The following is a 16,627-nucleotide window of genomic DNA, read 5'->3' as shown; positions in this document are numbered from 1 at the left end:
TGCTTCAACAACTACATTTTCATCAATATTCAACTCTTGATTTAGGTCATCCATCTAAAAAATACTAAGTTGCTCAAAGAAAATGAAAAAAAAAAATAATAAAGCATGTTATTCAATGTGCGATATACATAACATGTAATCTAATAACATAGTAAGTTCCTAGCCTTAAGTGATCTCAAGTTTTATATTGATTCAGGAAGTACAATATGAATAATCATTTTAGTTTAGCAACTATTTAATACCAAAAAAAAATCATTAGCTAATAATCAAAGTCAACTGGTTTTATAGGTCATGTTACCTATTTTTGGATGTGCTTTAGAACCTAACAGGCATGAATTAAACAACTAAAATCAATAATACAAGTAGAGGATATGGGATCTGTGTGTTCAAAACTAATTGTATATTTAACAGAAAAATTAATTATGGGCTTAATTAGTACTATAATGTAAAATCAATAAACCCTTTTCTAATGCTAATTAAGAGCTTTCTAGTGTTAGTTAATATTCTTTATTTATAATGCCCATAGCTAGAATTTTTTCTTGCTATGAAAAACAACAATTAAGCCCATATTATTGCATTAGTACAAAGCATTAAAGGAAAAATAGTCAGAAATTGAGAAGGAAAATAAGATCTGTCCATAGCTATTTGACACAAATTTAACAAATGATTGAAACCCATTAAAATGGTAACTAAATTCATTATCTGATTGAGAGACAGAGAGATGTGTGATTAACTTACAAACTCTAGACTTGGAAAGCAACAATGGCAAAGACTAGTTTCTCAAAGCAAAATCCAGCATCAAAAGAAGCTACAATCTATTTTGATTTGGATGGAGATAAATTCTTAAAACCAGGATAAAATCAAATCGTGAATTGAAGGAAAGCTGCTATATTTTCAGATAATGGTGAAGCAAAGTTGGCCTTCTTTTAAGATTGAATCAACTCGTAACTAGAAAACCAGAATTCAAGGTTTTCAGTTTTAAGTTTCTTATTTTTAAAAACATTATCCGATAAGTAAGAAAAAATAAACCACATCACTTACGAACGCGTCCCAAGTTTTTTGATTTTTTTCCCTTGATTTTTGGACTTAAATCAAGAAAAAAAAATTTAATCTAAAAATTAAGAAATTGAATTTCTTGATTTTGATTTAAATCAAAAAATAAAGAAATTTAGCCAATAAATTTTAATTTTTTTTAAGATAAATTCAGTTTAAATTGAAATTTTTTGACTAATTTGGACAGAAAGTTAAAAATTAACTAAATTAAATTTTTTTAATAAGTACACGAGCTGAATTGAATATTTTGTCCTTAATTGAAGGACCTACTTGACAAAAACACAAAACTACATGGTAGTAAATTGTAATTTCCCCTTATATTTAATATAAAATTAATATAAATTTTTAATCAATATGTCTTTTATATGCCATTAGTTTCCTAAATTTTTAAACATAATTGTGATAAAAATATTTAATCATATTATAAACATATTTCTTTTTTATTTTTATAATTTATTAGTCTATTAAATATTTTTTAATGTAATAAAAACACATTTAATAAAAAGAGGATTAAAATAATTGTATTTTATAAATGAAATAACTTTTACACAATGGATGAAAAAAAATTTTTCTTTACATTTTTTCTTAAAATGCAAATTTTGATGTTTTATCGTTTAAAATATATATATATATAAATTGAAAATATTAATACGAAAAATATTTTCTTCGCGATTTAAATATTTAAGCTCATTATTCAAATAACATATTAATAAGAATTATATATTATATTTTAAATATGAAAACAATAATCATTTAAAATAAAAATATAATTATTTAAATATAAAATTTGAATAGATAAAATCTAAATAATTAAACATAAATTTAAAGATATATTGACTATTTAACATATAATTAATGATAAATTAAATGAGAAATCATTTTTGTTCACCAGATTTCCAAAAGTGCCCTTAAACGACATGTAGTTCAAGGACAATGACAACCAATTCAAAAACAGTGAGAGATGAGAGAATAATGAAAGTAATTTATAAGTTAATATCTAAGATACATTAATTATTTTTGTTATATTTTATATTTAAATAGTTATATATTACAAAGAATATCTAAATATTTTCAATTTAAAATAATTAAATAGCTAAAAATTTTAGTTATAGAATTATGTACTTATATATTATTTAAATATAATTATTTTTGGTGTTTTATATTTAATAAATAATTATTTAAATATGATATTTGAATGGAATGACTAATTGTTAACAAAATAAAACTTGAGTGATAAATTATTGATAAAAATTCTCTAAAATTTGGCCACAACGATAAACAGTTGAACTGTATTTATTTTCCTTTACCAAAAATTTTTGAAATTGCATTTGGATAATAATCATCAACATATTGATTTTTACAAAATCTGAGGATCAAAGTATTTTTTTTATCAAAGAAAAAAGGAAATGATTTCTTCATAATAGGGATAGTAACGAGTCAAATTTTTATAAATACTCAATTTAACCGAATTCTAATAAGTTGAGTTTATATAATATATAATTGAATTTACAAAAAGTTTAAATTTAAAATTTAATACTCAAGACAGGTTTGAATTTTACATATTGAATTTTACATATGAAATTATTAAACTTTTAAAATATAAAGTATTAATAAAAATAATTTTTAACATAAATTATTAATAAAAATATATAAAATTAAAATTAAATTTACGACAAATTCGAGTGATTGAGATTAAATTTTAATCAGGTTTAGAATAAATTCAAATTTCGAGCATATTAATTGAATTTGAATAATATGATTTTCACGAATTACCTATCCATTACCATCCCTATTAAATTCAAAGAGTTACTTTACACAAACTAAAACAATGTTGCAACTTTTATTTTCCGATATGGGGTATGTAATCCCAACGATATATCTCTATTCACCTTATCTTAAAACCATGTCCAAATAGTATATATCTTCAGAACAACTTCATAAAAAGGAAAATAAAAATAAAAAAGAAAAGTACAAAATTTCATTAACTCTCAAGATGTTGTTGATTCATTTCTTGAAGCTGAAGGACTGCAACAAAGCTGAATTCTTCATCTGGTTCAAATATGTCTTCAAGATCTTCGAAGCTTTGCTCGACTCTCAAGTCTTTACTGACTTTTAAACCTTCCTACGGAGAGAAAAAGACAAAAAAAGAATTAATACTGTCATTCTGTACAACATATGGAAAAAGTACAATGCTAATCTTTAACAAAATGACCATGGAATGAATCTTAACACTGCCATGAATTTCTGATACACCAATCAACTTTGAAAAAAATACCATGCCAAAAATTAGGTACAAGCATTCTTGCATAGGATCTAAACGTTGGCTGGTTCATTTATTAAGGTCTGAGATAATGAAGCTTTCTTGCTTAGGACTTAAATGTTGGCTTGGCTGTTTCATTTATTAAGGTGTGAGATTATGAAAACAAGGAGGTATACATGAACATAACTTAGCGAAGTCATTTGTTGCAAACTCATTAATTTAATATAGATAAAAAAAAACAAACTTATTTTTACAGAGAAAAGGCAGCATCCTTTGACAAGACTATGTTACTCAAATGTTGCCCTTTGTGCACAATTCATCAGTGAATGAAACAATGACATGATATTATCACATCTTAGGCTTCAATTTTTTGTTGTACCAAAAAAATGAAACTTTGTAAATGACTGCAAAGCTGTAATGTAATTCCGGAAAATGGATATCAAAGGAATGGGTCAAAGAAATGTCCACTGTAACACAAAAACATGTCTAGGGGCACAGGTGAAAGTAAATATTATTGGCCAGCCACTTGCGATGCGTAAAACATCATATCAATTCTACTGTTTCATGCAAAGACGACACATTTAAGTTCTCCAACAATGTGTCCTTGTCCCTCTTCTTTCTTTCTCTAAACCACATAATACCGATGATGTAGTGAACTTGTATTGATTATTTTAACAAAATCAAGCACACTAGGATTTTAAAAATATTTTCCTGCATATTTTAATAATCTGAATTTCATAGTGATTTTGTTCCCTTTTTTCCTTGCCTCTCAGTTTAAATTTAGCATTACAACACAACAGGAAATACAGTCAGAACTAAAAAGATTTTTTTTTTTTTTTTTTTTTTTATAAAAAAAAGGGTCCAACTTACCTTCCAATCGGCTTCCATGACATCACAAGCACATGTCTTTAAGAGAAAGCCCACGCATGTTATGGCCACTACTGATAATTTTAGTAGAAGAGGCCACAATTGAGAGAAACACATTAGTTTTGAAATTTTCTTGTTTTGGTCATTAGCCCTTTTTCAAATGACTCTTGTTAAGCTTGTATACATTATATCCAAAAAATTGAACTCTACAATAGCTAGGTACCCAATATTGTTATAAGCAAGAAAAAATGATGCTAACAGTATTAAATATTTAAGGAAGCACTTTCTAGATGATTTGTGAGAGAAGAAATTAAAAAAGAAAAAAAATCTGAATTCCTGAACAGATCTGATCCTGATTACCTTTTCAACATACTCAGCTACAGTAGAGTTAATAACTTTCTTGATCACTTCCTTGTAAACTTTTGAAGGTCCAAGGACTTCTAACAAAATGTCTCTAGGTATCTGCTCAAAATGACAACAATAAAAAGCTTGCAACAGCTGTATAGTGAAATAAAAAAGTAAATGTGAAAGCATATTTAAATTCAAATCATTCAAAGTGTATGCATAAGCATATAAATTTAAATCAGCCTGAGTGTATGCGTAAGTACACAGGTCCTATCTGCATAGAAAGAAGTATTATTTGCTCTCCCAATAAATAGCTTATGCAACTAAGCATTCATATCTACTCAGTGCACATGTTTTGCTTTGATGTAAGAAAGAAAACTAAATCCAACCTCTCTGGTGCAATGACTGCAACTTTATTATATTCATAAAGTTGTAACATAATATCTCTCTCTCTCTTTCTCTTCTTCTCTCTCTCTCTCCCCCCACAGTCTAAGTCCATAAAAGAAGATGAAAATGGGTGAACATAATTAAGTTATTTTGTTCATTGTAGCAAGTGGCAACCATTCACAACACCACCCCAACCACAACCCCACACCACCCCCCCCCCCCCCTCCCCCCCCAAAAAAAGCTATCTTTCCTATCCTCACTTCATTTTGCAATATCTCTGTGTCATGCAGATCGGAACTAAGTGATTTTAATCTTTGCAGCATCCAGGTGCAATAACTTGATCATATAAACAACAAAATTGCAGGCCCAAACTCACTTCAACAATTCAGCAAACAGCTAAGCCCCAAATACATGGGATAGAACTCATCGCAATGCAGCATGGTAGAAATAAAATAAATACCAAAATATAAACACACCAATTACACTCACCAGTAATTCTATGTGCATATGTGCTTATGCTTGAGTTTCATGACAGCATTTTCAAGATTCAATATTATTTAAAAGTGATATGCTGGACGTGGATACATTGTCAAGTTATAGAAGCAACAATGGTCAATGGCACACTACCCTCTTGAAGCTATTTGAGTACTGTTAAATATCTCATATCGGTTAAGTATGTGGGTAATGTGCTCCTTCTAAAGACTTGGACAATCCTCCTCCATTGAGATAGCTTTAGGCGGTGAGTTATACTTAATTCATTTTCTCACCATGGTATCAGAATCTTTTTAACCGATGTAAGGGCCTCCTATAAGTGTTTCACATTTCAAGTATTAGCCCTGGTTGTGAGGAGAGTGTGTTAAATATCCCACATTTGGTCAGGTAAAGTGTTGTTAAAGGCGCTGAAAGGTGCCGAGCGAGGCGATTTTTAAAAGCAAAGATTAAAATAGAATCCAAGCCTCTCATTTTGACACCTGCAGCTGCTAGAAAACAGGGTCAGACCACAACAGCACTTTTGCAGGTAATTTTCTCTCATCCTTCCTCTCTCTCTCTCCTCTTCTTCTTTTTTCCTCTCTCTCCTCTTCTCTTCTTCTCATCTGGTGCAGTAAGACAGCACCTGCACAGGTCCCTTTTTTTTTCTTTGCAATTTTTTTCTTCTTTTCTCTCCTTCTCTCATCCTCTTCTTCTCTTCTTCTCTCACTCAAGCCATCTGCACAGAATCTGCACTTTAATTTTCTTTTTTTAATTTTTGTTTCTTTGTAATTTTTTTTCTTCTCTCCACCTCCTCCTCTTCCTCCTCTTCCTCTCCTTTTCTTTTCTTCTCTCACTCATGCTATCTGTCCGCACTTTAATTTTTTTTTTCCTCTTTAATTTTAACTTGAATATTTTCTTTGTGTGCTTTGTTGGTCACTGAGTAATGGATCTAGACATCCACCGAATATTGGTAGAATTGTTAGGGTGGTGATTTTAATTATAGATTATGCAATTTGATATTGAGACTATTGTTGATGGGACTATTGCAGCATAAAATTATAAGAGGAGAAATTTTGCATTAACACATTGAATAAGTGGCATCATGGAAAACTTTCCCACCTGTATTTTCTCCAATCTTTGTTTCTCTTCTTTTTATTTTTTTGTTTGTATAAAGAACGTTTATTTATTTGTTTCAAAAATTCTTGAGTTTTTTCATTTTGAAATGGTTTATATTAAGGTGTTTGACATTTAAATTTTTTTCTTTCTGCATAATATATTATAGTATAAATAAAAATTTAGACAATTTAGGCTATGGTGACTTATTTCAAAAAGGCTCTCACCTCGCCTCTCGCCTAAGGCCATAAGGTATACTTTCACCTTAGTGTTGCCTCTCTCCTTCATAACACTGGTTAGGTATGTGGGTAATGTGCACCTTATAAAGAATTGGGCAATCCTCCCCCTTTGAGCTAGCTTTTGGGGGTAAGTTAGGCCTAGTCCATTTTCTGATCAAGTACTGTTATGCTTTGCCCATGATAGGTCATGAACTCAGGTGGCAGTAAAATAGTTAAGCATGCCAAGAAAGTGAGTACTACATGGAAAACACAGTTTTAGATTACATTGCTACTCAAAGCCAGTTCAAGAAGAGGATACAGAAACTTACATCTGGTGTCTTTCCTGGTAGTTTCATAGCCATCAAAATATGTAGTGCAGCCAATGGAAGTAATTAAAGAAAAGTTAGCAATTCATGAAAAGGAGGAAATAGAAAACGTTAAAAAGAATGTTCTAAGAGAGATGATTGTCAAAGGTAAACAAGAAGAAATATGACTGCAGAATTACAGATTTAGGCAATAACAAATAGCAGATAGGTTACATTTCAACTCAACAAACAAAATTTTGAAATGACGTATAAATTTACAGAATATTTCCTTTTTCCATGAAATATGCTTCATGATCAAACCTCAACTGCGAGAGATCTAAAAGCAATATGCTGTCATATTCTCAATTAAAATGACAATGTTTCTCTCCTATCTCTCTTCAAAACTCCACATGTAAAAGTGAAAACATGAATTATGGCGTTGGCATTCACAACAGTCCCATGCTATTTTTGCAGTGGGAAGTGGGGACTATAATTAATCACTGCACCGTGCAGGCAGACATGTAGCATATTGAAGTGGGCTGCAAGAACTGTGTAGTTGGGGCATAGAAAGCCCTTGATAGAAGCCATCAAAACTAAGCCAGATTTAAGGTTTAATAAAAGCTACTTAGTTCACCACAGCAGAGTATAGTAGTTCTGCAGTAAAAGTATGCTAGTGAATTTAGATATCATATCTGACCTCCTTTCACCCTTCGGAAGCCAGGAATTGGCTGAGCCGCAGAAACCATTTTGTCAAACACATTGTCAAATATTTCTCTAGTTCTGGCACCAGATACCTCTACGCTGATCTGTTCACAAAAGTTATGAAAGTATTATAGAGGAAAAGGTATTAAGTTAACAATTTGCTTTTCTTAATTACCCTATCATTCAAGATGATCAAAAGGAGTACATCAATCAGCTCATACCCTTAGTTCTCCAGCTTCATTGGTACTTGAAGCTTTTACTGAGAATTCTTCAAATTGAGAAGAAGATACTTCAACATCTTGTGCACCTGGATTAAGTGGATTAGTTGTGGAAAATCTAAACAATTGCACATCAGCAATAGCAAGAAGATTAAAAGCGCTAGTTGAAGGAGAATAAATTGGACTTGCACCTGATAGTACAGCAGAAACAGGAGAAAAGCATCTGTGGTTTTCCCTGTAAAAATGAAAGGGGATTAGTAAAACAAGCAACTTCATTGGTTTAAACCTACTAGGAATGACATAACAATTCAAGAAAGATTACCTTAACCTAACACGATATCCTTGAGAGATGTCTCTTGTTTGATGGGAAACGGTTGCTGATTTGCAAGAAAGATTTGGAAAGGCAACATCTAGTGTATGTTTGTAATTTATTAACTGAAAAACAAAAAGAAAACAAAAACCTCATTTCTTTTAGCTGTTATTCTTGTTTCTTGAGCAAAACAAAATGCGAAAAAAGGGATACCATTGATGATGAAGAGGCTAAAACCAAGCGAGACTGTTATAAATTACGAAAATAATTAGATTCCCAGTAATACAGTTCATGCTAGAGGAAAGATGAAGAAGAAGAACAATGAGAATGAAGAGAATGTCGAAAACTGTAACTCTCTAAGCAGAGTTGTGTGTAAATATAAGAATGATGCCTATAAGCATACAATGAAATAAACATGCTAATGAAATAAACATGCTTAACAAGTTTAGCTGGGCGTCAGTGACAATTGAATTCATAAAATACAAAATTCATGAGGCATTTCCCACAAAACCCATCTATAACTCACAAAATAAAATGAAACAGCCCCAAAGTTTGTTTCATATACAAATTGAAGCAAACAAGTTCAGGATTACAAATGGGTATTTAGAAAAGAAGAATATGAAAAGGGGGGAGGAAGAGAAGCATTTGCTTACCTTGGGGTTTACTCCCAAGAAAAGGGTTTTAACGGCTAATTCCATTTTATCTCCTCTGTCTTCTCCTTCCTCGCTCCAATTCAAAGGTCTCTTATCAGTTGGTAAGTCAGAGACCGCTTCACAGATGGTTATACCGTTTTGAGGCGATTTGAGAAACGACGTCGGTTCAAATTGGAGCTTAAAAACGTTGTCGCTTTTAGGGTCCCTGAATCAAAACGACGGCGTGTAATGAGGATTTGAATTGACAGGTGCAGTTGGGCAGTTGCGCTTGGGCCTGTTCTCAAACAATAAAGAGTTGCTTTTTTTTTTTATTTTTCTTTTTTTTCACTTTTTTCTGGTTTACAGTACAGCTTAGAGAACACCAGAAGCATGGCGTCATTGTCAACGATTTTTCCCCTGAGAAGCTACTGCTCCTGCAATTACGTTTCTACCCATAGGAGCATCACCACCGCCACCTCCCCAGCAAGCCTTGATTTGAGGTTTTCATTCTCTTCTAATCCCAAGGAGAGAAGGGTTCTTGAGCATGTGGGCAAGCCTCTGTCTGCCGTTGGCTCAGGTGGAATTTTAGCTTCAAATAACTATTATCAATCATTAGCTATTGAGAGTAATTTTCGCTGTTTTTGCTTGTTATTAGGGTTAGAGGCGTCGATTACAGATCCAAAGGACAATGCAATAACGTTGAAAAACGCTGAAGTAGTGCTAGAGTCCAAGGAAGAAAACAAGATTCAGGTTAAATTTGTGCAATTACTGGTTTTTGTTCGTCATTGTTCATACCCAGTTGCTAAAAGAAGCAAACTTGTGTTGCGAAATTCTCATGATGTTCAAATTCAATTGTCAGCTGAGAGTGGACTTGCCTGGAGATGAGACACAAAAGGTGTTTGATAAGGTTTTGATAGATTTGGGTCGCTCGGCGCCACCAATTCCTGGGTTTCGAAGGCAAAAGGGAGGTAAGACATGCTATTTCATCTTGCCTTTGGATTTTTTTTTCAAAGTTTAGCTGCTGAGTCCGGATGATAATGTTGCTCAAGCAGGTAATCTGTTTGCTAAATGAGAAGTATAAGCAGCTTAGCTGTTAGATGTTTTTCTCATCTCGTTAACATTCTCACTTGGTTCATATATTTTTTTGTCTTGTGCGGCTTGTGAATTTATCAAACTTTGAATTCTAACCATTTTAGTTTATTCACTTGTATTTTTGCATGTATCTTGGGGCTAATCCAGGAAAAACATCAAAGGTAAGTAGTTTAATTCTTTATTTCCGCCAGAGTCCAGACTGCATACATCATAATCACTTGGCAATGAAATTATGTATTCAAAACATTAAGGAAGTTCAAACCATGGTTTCATTGCCTTCTGAAAGTTTAAGTTTGTGGTCTATAAACAAACAAGTTCAGTGTGTTTGGATCTTCTACAGAAAACATGCCATTAGATTCTTATAGAATTGTCACACAGAGAGGAATGCATTTTTATCTGTATTAGCTTCTATCACCAAAATATTACAGATACATGCTTGTAATCTGATATCCTAGGTGTTGATGTTATTGAATTGGCCATCAAAGTTCAACGAAGAAGAATAATGACTTCTCTAGTTTGCCTTGTGTGTATATATATATAATATATATAGATAGTAATCCATTCCTTACAATCATAAAAATGCAGTAAATTTATCAACTCTTTCCATAAAGTGATGACCTGGTAAACTTGCAAGTCTCTTTCCCTTAGGTCCCTTCCTGGAATTCAAGCCTTCCAGCTGCTTTATCTATTATTGCAAAGACTGTCTGTAGACAAAGTTGCTCACTATAGGTGCTCCTGTACAAAAATGAAGCTTGTTTGTCCTTTATCTTACAATTTGGGAAATAATGGATGCCTGCCTGATTTTCAGTTGAGAATGAAAAATGTTTTCATATTTGATCTTAGAGACACAGACTACAGTCACATTTAATAGTTTTGTAGCCTGTATTGAGATTAGAGAAACTCAGAGATAGGGTATCACAGGCCTTGAAACATTATGCATTTGATATTATGCATGAGAATTTGTATTTGAGCAGTTTCAGTACTCCCAATTTTCCTTCTTTATTTAAATGTTTTGATTTGACAAGAATCTAATCTCCAAGTAGACTAGCTAGAATTTCTGCTGTCTTTGCTCACACGTATTGCCCCAAGCATTTTATGCTGGAGATACCATGGAATGTGGCAGGGACATGGAATAAAGTATCATTTAATTTTTATTTGTTTCTCATTTTTCAAACCAGTAAAGAAAATTTTATGCAAGACGTCTGGCATTTTATCCTAAAGAAAATTGCCTCATTAAGCATTTTAATTTCTTGTTCTGAAATAGCTCACTCATAATTTCTACAGGTCCCACGGGATTTCCTCCTACAGATTCTTGGTGAAGAGCGAGTAACCAACTTTGTGATAAAAGAAATAGTTACGTCATCCATTGCAAATTATGTGAAGAAGGCAATTCATTTCACCTATCTTTGCATGCTTGCTTTTATGAAACTGAAATGAATATTAAGTTTCTCCTTTTAAAACAGGAAAATCTGAATGTGAAGGACAACAAAGTTAACACTATCCAAAAGGCAGAAGAACTCAAGAAATTGTTCTCACCAGGAAATGCTTTTGGATTTAATGCTGTTCTTGAGCTTGAGGAAACCAAAACTGATACATCAAGTTGAGGCTTGTCAGATTTGTTGAGCATTGATACAATGATAATTCTCTGGCATCATAGAAATATTTGTTATTTTAATTACATATGAATGCTCCTGCAATTGTCTATAAAGTCAAAAAAAAATTCTTTAAGTACAATATATGTGCATATACATGTTTGGAAAATAAAGCAAGTAGATGTTCTTCTGTAAAAAAAATATCCTCCTTGCTCATATTTGGCTTTTATTCAATGGCTGTTGAATTGCCCAAATTTGATTTGTTTAGCATGCTAAACAAATAGCTGGGCCTGACTTGTTCTAGTGTTGAAAGGCATATATTACTCACTTGGCAGACTAAATTTGAGTACCCACTCTCTATTCCTTCTGAGAAAAAAAAAAATGCTAAACAAGTTAAGAGTCAAGTTGGAATATACCCTTTTAACTTTAACCAGAATGTGTTGCCCGTCTTCACTATCTGATTCTTTTTAGCATTTAACTGGGTAATTAAATCAATTTAAGCTCCTAGCAAGCCAAGTTCTATGTGTTGAAGAAGTATACTAACATCTTTGATCATTCATCTTTACTATAGCCAAAATTTAAAATTTCATTTCATATAAAATTAGGCTTTTGCCCGTGCATTACACGGGTATATTTATTATTGATATATTATTTAATTGAATGGAGATATAATTATATAGCGTTTTTCTTATATAAATTTAGAAATAAATTCTTATAAAATAAAGATTACCTTAATGATATTTATGCAAATTATTTTTCATCTTCTTATAATTCCTTAGTTACTAAAATATCATTTGATAGGTATAAAAGAAACTATTGATTGAATATTGTATCTTCTATTTGCATTAAATGACAATCAGTTTGATTTTTGATGTGTGATATTAGTTTTTATATATAATTTACTATTAATTTTTTCAAAAATTAATTAAATCGTAAATATTATCATAAATATTTTTATTATAAAAAATTAAGTACATAATTTTATAATTATAGTGGACAATGAAAATATATATTTAATTTATATAATTTAATTTATAACTATAATTCTTAATTTTCTTAATATTATTTAAATTATAATTATTATCATAAAATTTTTATTATAAGGAATTAAGTACATTAAAAGATGGGTTGTGAGTTTATGTTTTGAAAATAATTAGTTTGATATAATATGTTTTTTAATTTTAGTTTATAATAGAATAATAATATTTTATAACATTAAGTGTTTCAAATGAATAATAATATGTTATAACTCATTTTAGAGTTCATCTTATAAAGATATAGATTGTTTGTAAGACATTTTGTGACATGATCATGAAAGGTTAAGAATGGGAACTTTTCATATTTCATTGAATTTGTTGTTCACAATAATTAAATTACTTTATTTTAAGGGTTTGAATGATTAACAAGATATATATATATATTTTTTAAAAATATCATAAAAGTAATTTTATTATATTTTTATTTTAACACTTTTAAAGTTATCTTATCATATAGTTAAATAATATATTTTTAAATTATATATGTAATTTTTTTATTTTTTACTTTTATGAATTGTGATACTATTTTAATAATGATTGTATCTTATTATAAATAATTATATCTTCATGATATTATTTTATTAATGACTGAATCCTTACTTAATAATAATAATAATAATTGAATTTCAATATAAATAATTATATTCTCATAATACTATTTTAATAAAAGTCTAAATCTGTACCCTTAAAAATAAGAATAATGACCGAATCCTAAAATGAATATTTTTCTCTTTTATTAAATCTAGGAAATATATAAAAATTTCAATATTTCATTTATTAATTTCAAAATAAAAACATTTTTAACCTTCACCTCCCTTCGCTTTCTTAATTATGTGATCAATTCTTATGATAAATGTCCATATATGTATTATTATTTTAAAATAAAATTTATTAATTCTCATGATAAATATGTTCGTATATATTATTATTATTTAAAAATAAAATTTGAGTTAATATTTTCATTTCATATGTATTTTTGAGTTTTTATATTCTTATGAATTAAATAACAACACCCAACTTATACAATAATATTTATTTTTTATTTTATTTTCTATAGACATAAATTTCTAAAATTTAATTCATTTTTCTGATTTATTTTTAATGTTTTCGAACTTTTTTAACAGTTTTATTTTTTAAAATTTTGTTGCGGCATAAATTCTTTTAATTTTAGTGGTGAATCATAATTTTTACTCTTCATACGAAGAATTGTTGGGAAAATATTATTAATTGCATTAACATTCAATTATCTCATTACAAGTTTTTTTTTTTGAAAATTTTTATTTATAGTTAAAATAAATAAAATTATCAATGGATGTGCACATAAATATGATATATTTGCATTATTAATTAATATAAAATTTATTTATAAAATATATTATAATTTTCACGTATTTATAGTAAAAAAAATATATTATTTTTTATGGAAATAAGATGCACTCATTAGTTTTTCTATATGTGAGATTAGAATACCTTTGATGAGATTAGTTTTTCTATATTATAATATCTTATAATATATAGTTTTTCTATATGAGATTAGTTTTTCTATATATGGATTTGGATTTACATCAAATACCTTTTTTGGGAAATTAAAAAAAATAATAATAATTTGGATTTCAATCGAATCCAAGATAAATAAAAAACTAAAAAAATCAAGGATTTGAAATAACAACATTAACCTTGTTATTTGAATTACAGTTCAATCTAATAATTTAAGTGAATTCAATGTCTTTGAACCTATATAAACTCCATCTTTCAACCATCTCTATGCAATGAGAGGCAAATTTTCTTTTAGTTTAGCGATGTTATGGTTTATGAACCAAAAATATTGAAGGAAATCTAGGCATGAGATTGATAAAATCTACAATATTTAATAGTATAGTTTCCTACAACCTTCCTTCCATTTAACAAAATCAAATTTTCAAGGAGATATCACTACTATAAATTTAGGCTTTAACAGCATTGTCTTAAATGCTGTTAAAAATTAAAAACATATTGCCAGTAAGAATTATCAGTAAGTATACACTTATATCTATAAGCCGTTAACAACACTTTTATATAAATTTACAACACTATTATACATGGTATATGTTATCTTGATGTCAAAATATGTCACTTGATGTTATTTATTACTTTAATATCATTTATAAAATGATGTTAAAAAAATGTTATTAAAACCTATATTTGTTATAGTGTACGATCCCAACTTGGAATTATCCAAATCTTGTTTCTAAGCTTGAAAGAGAACAAGCTTTTCAAGTCAATGCTGATGCTATCTAGCAAGATGTAGGCAAAATCCATTTTGATATGCTATTTTAATGGGAGGATTGTGTAGAAAGGTTTACAAAGTGGAAATGATTTAGTTCAGTTTCAACTTAATCAAATTGAAAATTCAAAAATTGAATTTTATTTAAAATTAAAACCAAACCAAATTGCAAAAACAAACAAAACAAACCAACTCGAAATAAAATGATTTAGTTCAGTTCAAACATTCAAACAACCAAAACAAAATGAAATTTGTATTTTTTTTCCTTATAACCGAACCAAAAAAAAAAAATCTATTTTTTAAATATTTTAAATCAAATAGAATATTTGAAATAATTTGGTTTGATCGATTTTTAGCTTTGAGCTAAATTTTACTCGTCACTTATTGGTAAGTGTATAAATTAAATCATATGTTATTGCTATATATGCTATGCAAACCATAGTTCCATATAATTAGTATGTGGTATTATAATATGTGTTAGATTTTTCATCAGTTGCTCCTTATAATTTAATTAATACTTAAATAAATTATTAAACATATTACAATTAAATATGTTATGTATATCTTACCTTCATATAATTAATATATAACACTATAATATGTATTAAATTTTTCATCAATTGCTCTTTGTGATTCAATTAGTACTTAAATCAGTTATAAAAATATTATAATTAAACATATTTTATATATATATATATATATATATATATATATATATATATATATATATATATATATATATATATATATATCTTAACTCCATATAATTAGTAGATAACACTATCATATATGCTACGTTTCATAATTCTCCCTATAATTCAATTAGTAATAGTACTTAATTAGTTATGCAACATATTATAATTAATTTTTTTATATGTATCTTAGCTCCATATAATCAGTACATAACAATATAATATGTGCTAAATTTTTCAATTAGTTACTCTCTATAATTGAATTAGTACTAATTAAGTCAATTATGAAAGAAATATATAATTTTTTATTATAAAATATATAATAATTAAAGATTATACATATTATCTAATATAATAATACTCTTATAATTAAGAATTATTTGATGATTTGACTTGTGTGTATATATTACAATATGAATTACATGTAAATTTATATAATTATGTTCAGTAAAATGCTAATTTTTGCATTCCAATAAGATTAAGTTCATTATTTTTGTATTATTGGAATAGTATTTTTTTATTTTTTATTTTTATTGATAAAATACTATTCTAATTATTTTTGTATTTTATACTTTTTCCATCATAAAGTATATGAAATTTTCTTTATTTACTGCTTTATAAAATTTTTATATATCAAAATCTGACTTTTATTGATATAAATAACTTTGTTGTTATGAAAATTTTATTTTAAGTTTTTCATTATAAAATTTATCATTTAAATATAAAATTTAAATTATTTTAATAATTTACATTTTAAAATATAATTAAATTTAATATATTAAATTAATGTTTTTTTCTTCCATTTTTGTAATGGGTATTGCAATTCTACATATTGAAACTTTTGTGTGATATTGTGCTTTGTAGTTTTTCTTAATAAATTGATTAATTAATTAAAATTTTTGCCGATTTGTTGGATAGAAATTGACTTGTTTTTGTAATGGGTATTGCAACTTGCATTGGAATACCAGATGACTAAGTCTTGAAAAAGACAACCAATTTTTTGAGCCAAATCGAAATTAGTTCCATAATACCCTTGTGGTACTTTGATTAACTGAAGAGAGAGAAATAAA

General features: G+C 28.5%; 2 protein-coding genes across 4 annotated transcripts; one reads left to right on the top strand and one right to left on the bottom strand.

The window, feature by feature from the left end:
• Positions 1-2,874: 2,874 nt before the first annotated feature.
• Positions 2,875-9,273, bottom strand: LOC110657403 (uncharacterized). The gene is made up of 9 exons (XM_021814588.2): positions 9,251-9,273; positions 8,903-9,107; positions 8,262-8,374; positions 8,131-8,174; positions 7,943-8,028; positions 7,717-7,825; positions 7,044-7,057; positions 4,541-4,642; positions 2,875-3,175 (listed from the first exon to the last, which is right to left on the bottom strand). Exons 1-9 carry the CDS (start codon positions 9,271-9,273, stop codon positions 3,035-3,037), a joined length of 837 nt encoding a protein of 278 aa, XP_021670280.2. The 3' UTR covers positions 2,875-3,034.
• Positions 9,019-11,738, top strand: LOC110657428 (uncharacterized). 3 transcript variants are annotated; one of them, XM_058148327.1, is made up of 6 exons: positions 9,126-9,150; positions 9,248-9,458; positions 9,537-9,631; positions 9,741-9,849; positions 10,121-10,134; positions 11,437-11,738. In XM_058148327.1, exons 2-6 carry the CDS (start codon positions 9,272-9,274, stop codon positions 11,575-11,577), a joined length of 546 nt encoding a protein of 181 aa, XP_058004310.1. In that variant the 5' UTR covers positions 9,126-9,150; positions 9,248-9,271; the 3' UTR covers positions 11,578-11,738. The 3 variants fall into 3 exon arrangements, with proteins under 3 accessions (XP_058004309.1, XP_058004310.1, XP_021670322.2); XM_021814630.2 differs by lacking the exon at positions 9,126-9,150 and adding an exon at positions 11,258-11,359; XM_058148326.1 differs by lacking the exon at positions 11,437-11,738 and having other exon boundaries at positions 9,019-9,150; positions 10,121-11,359.
• The last annotated feature ends 4,889 nt before the right edge of the window (positions 11,739-16,627 follow it).

Source organism: Hevea brasiliensis, chromosome 6 (genome assembly GCF_030052815.1).
Source record: "Hevea brasiliensis isolate MT/VB/25A 57/8 chromosome 6, ASM3005281v1, whole genome shotgun sequence".
NCBI lineage: Eukaryota > Viridiplantae > Streptophyta > Magnoliopsida > Malpighiales > Euphorbiaceae > Hevea > Hevea brasiliensis.
This window is presented reverse-complemented; position numbering and strand designations above follow the sequence as displayed.

Coding starts and splice junctions, on each gene's coding strand:
- LOC110657428 (XM_021814630.2), top strand. CDS start 9,272: ATGGCGTCATTGTCAACGATTTTTCCCCTGAGAAGCTACTGCTCCTGC. Junction 9,632..9,740: donor AGGAAGAAAACAAGATTCAG/GTTAAATTTGTG, acceptor TTCAATTGTCAG/CTGAGAGTGGACTTGCCTGG. Junction 11,360..11,436: donor TTGCAAATTATGTGAAGAAG/GCAATTCATTTC, acceptor CTTTTAAAACAG/GAAAATCTGAATGTGAAGGA.
- LOC110657403 (XM_021814588.2), bottom strand. CDS start 9,273: ATGCTTCTGGTGTTCTCTAAGCT. Junction 9,108..9,250: donor CTTCTGGTGTTCTCTAAGCT/GTACTGTAAACC, acceptor GTTTTGATTCAG/GGACCCTAAAAGCGACAACG. Junction 3,176..4,540: donor TAGCTGAGTATGTTGAAAAG/GTAATCAGGATC, acceptor TTCTCTCCGTAG/GAAGGTTTAAAAGTCAGTAA.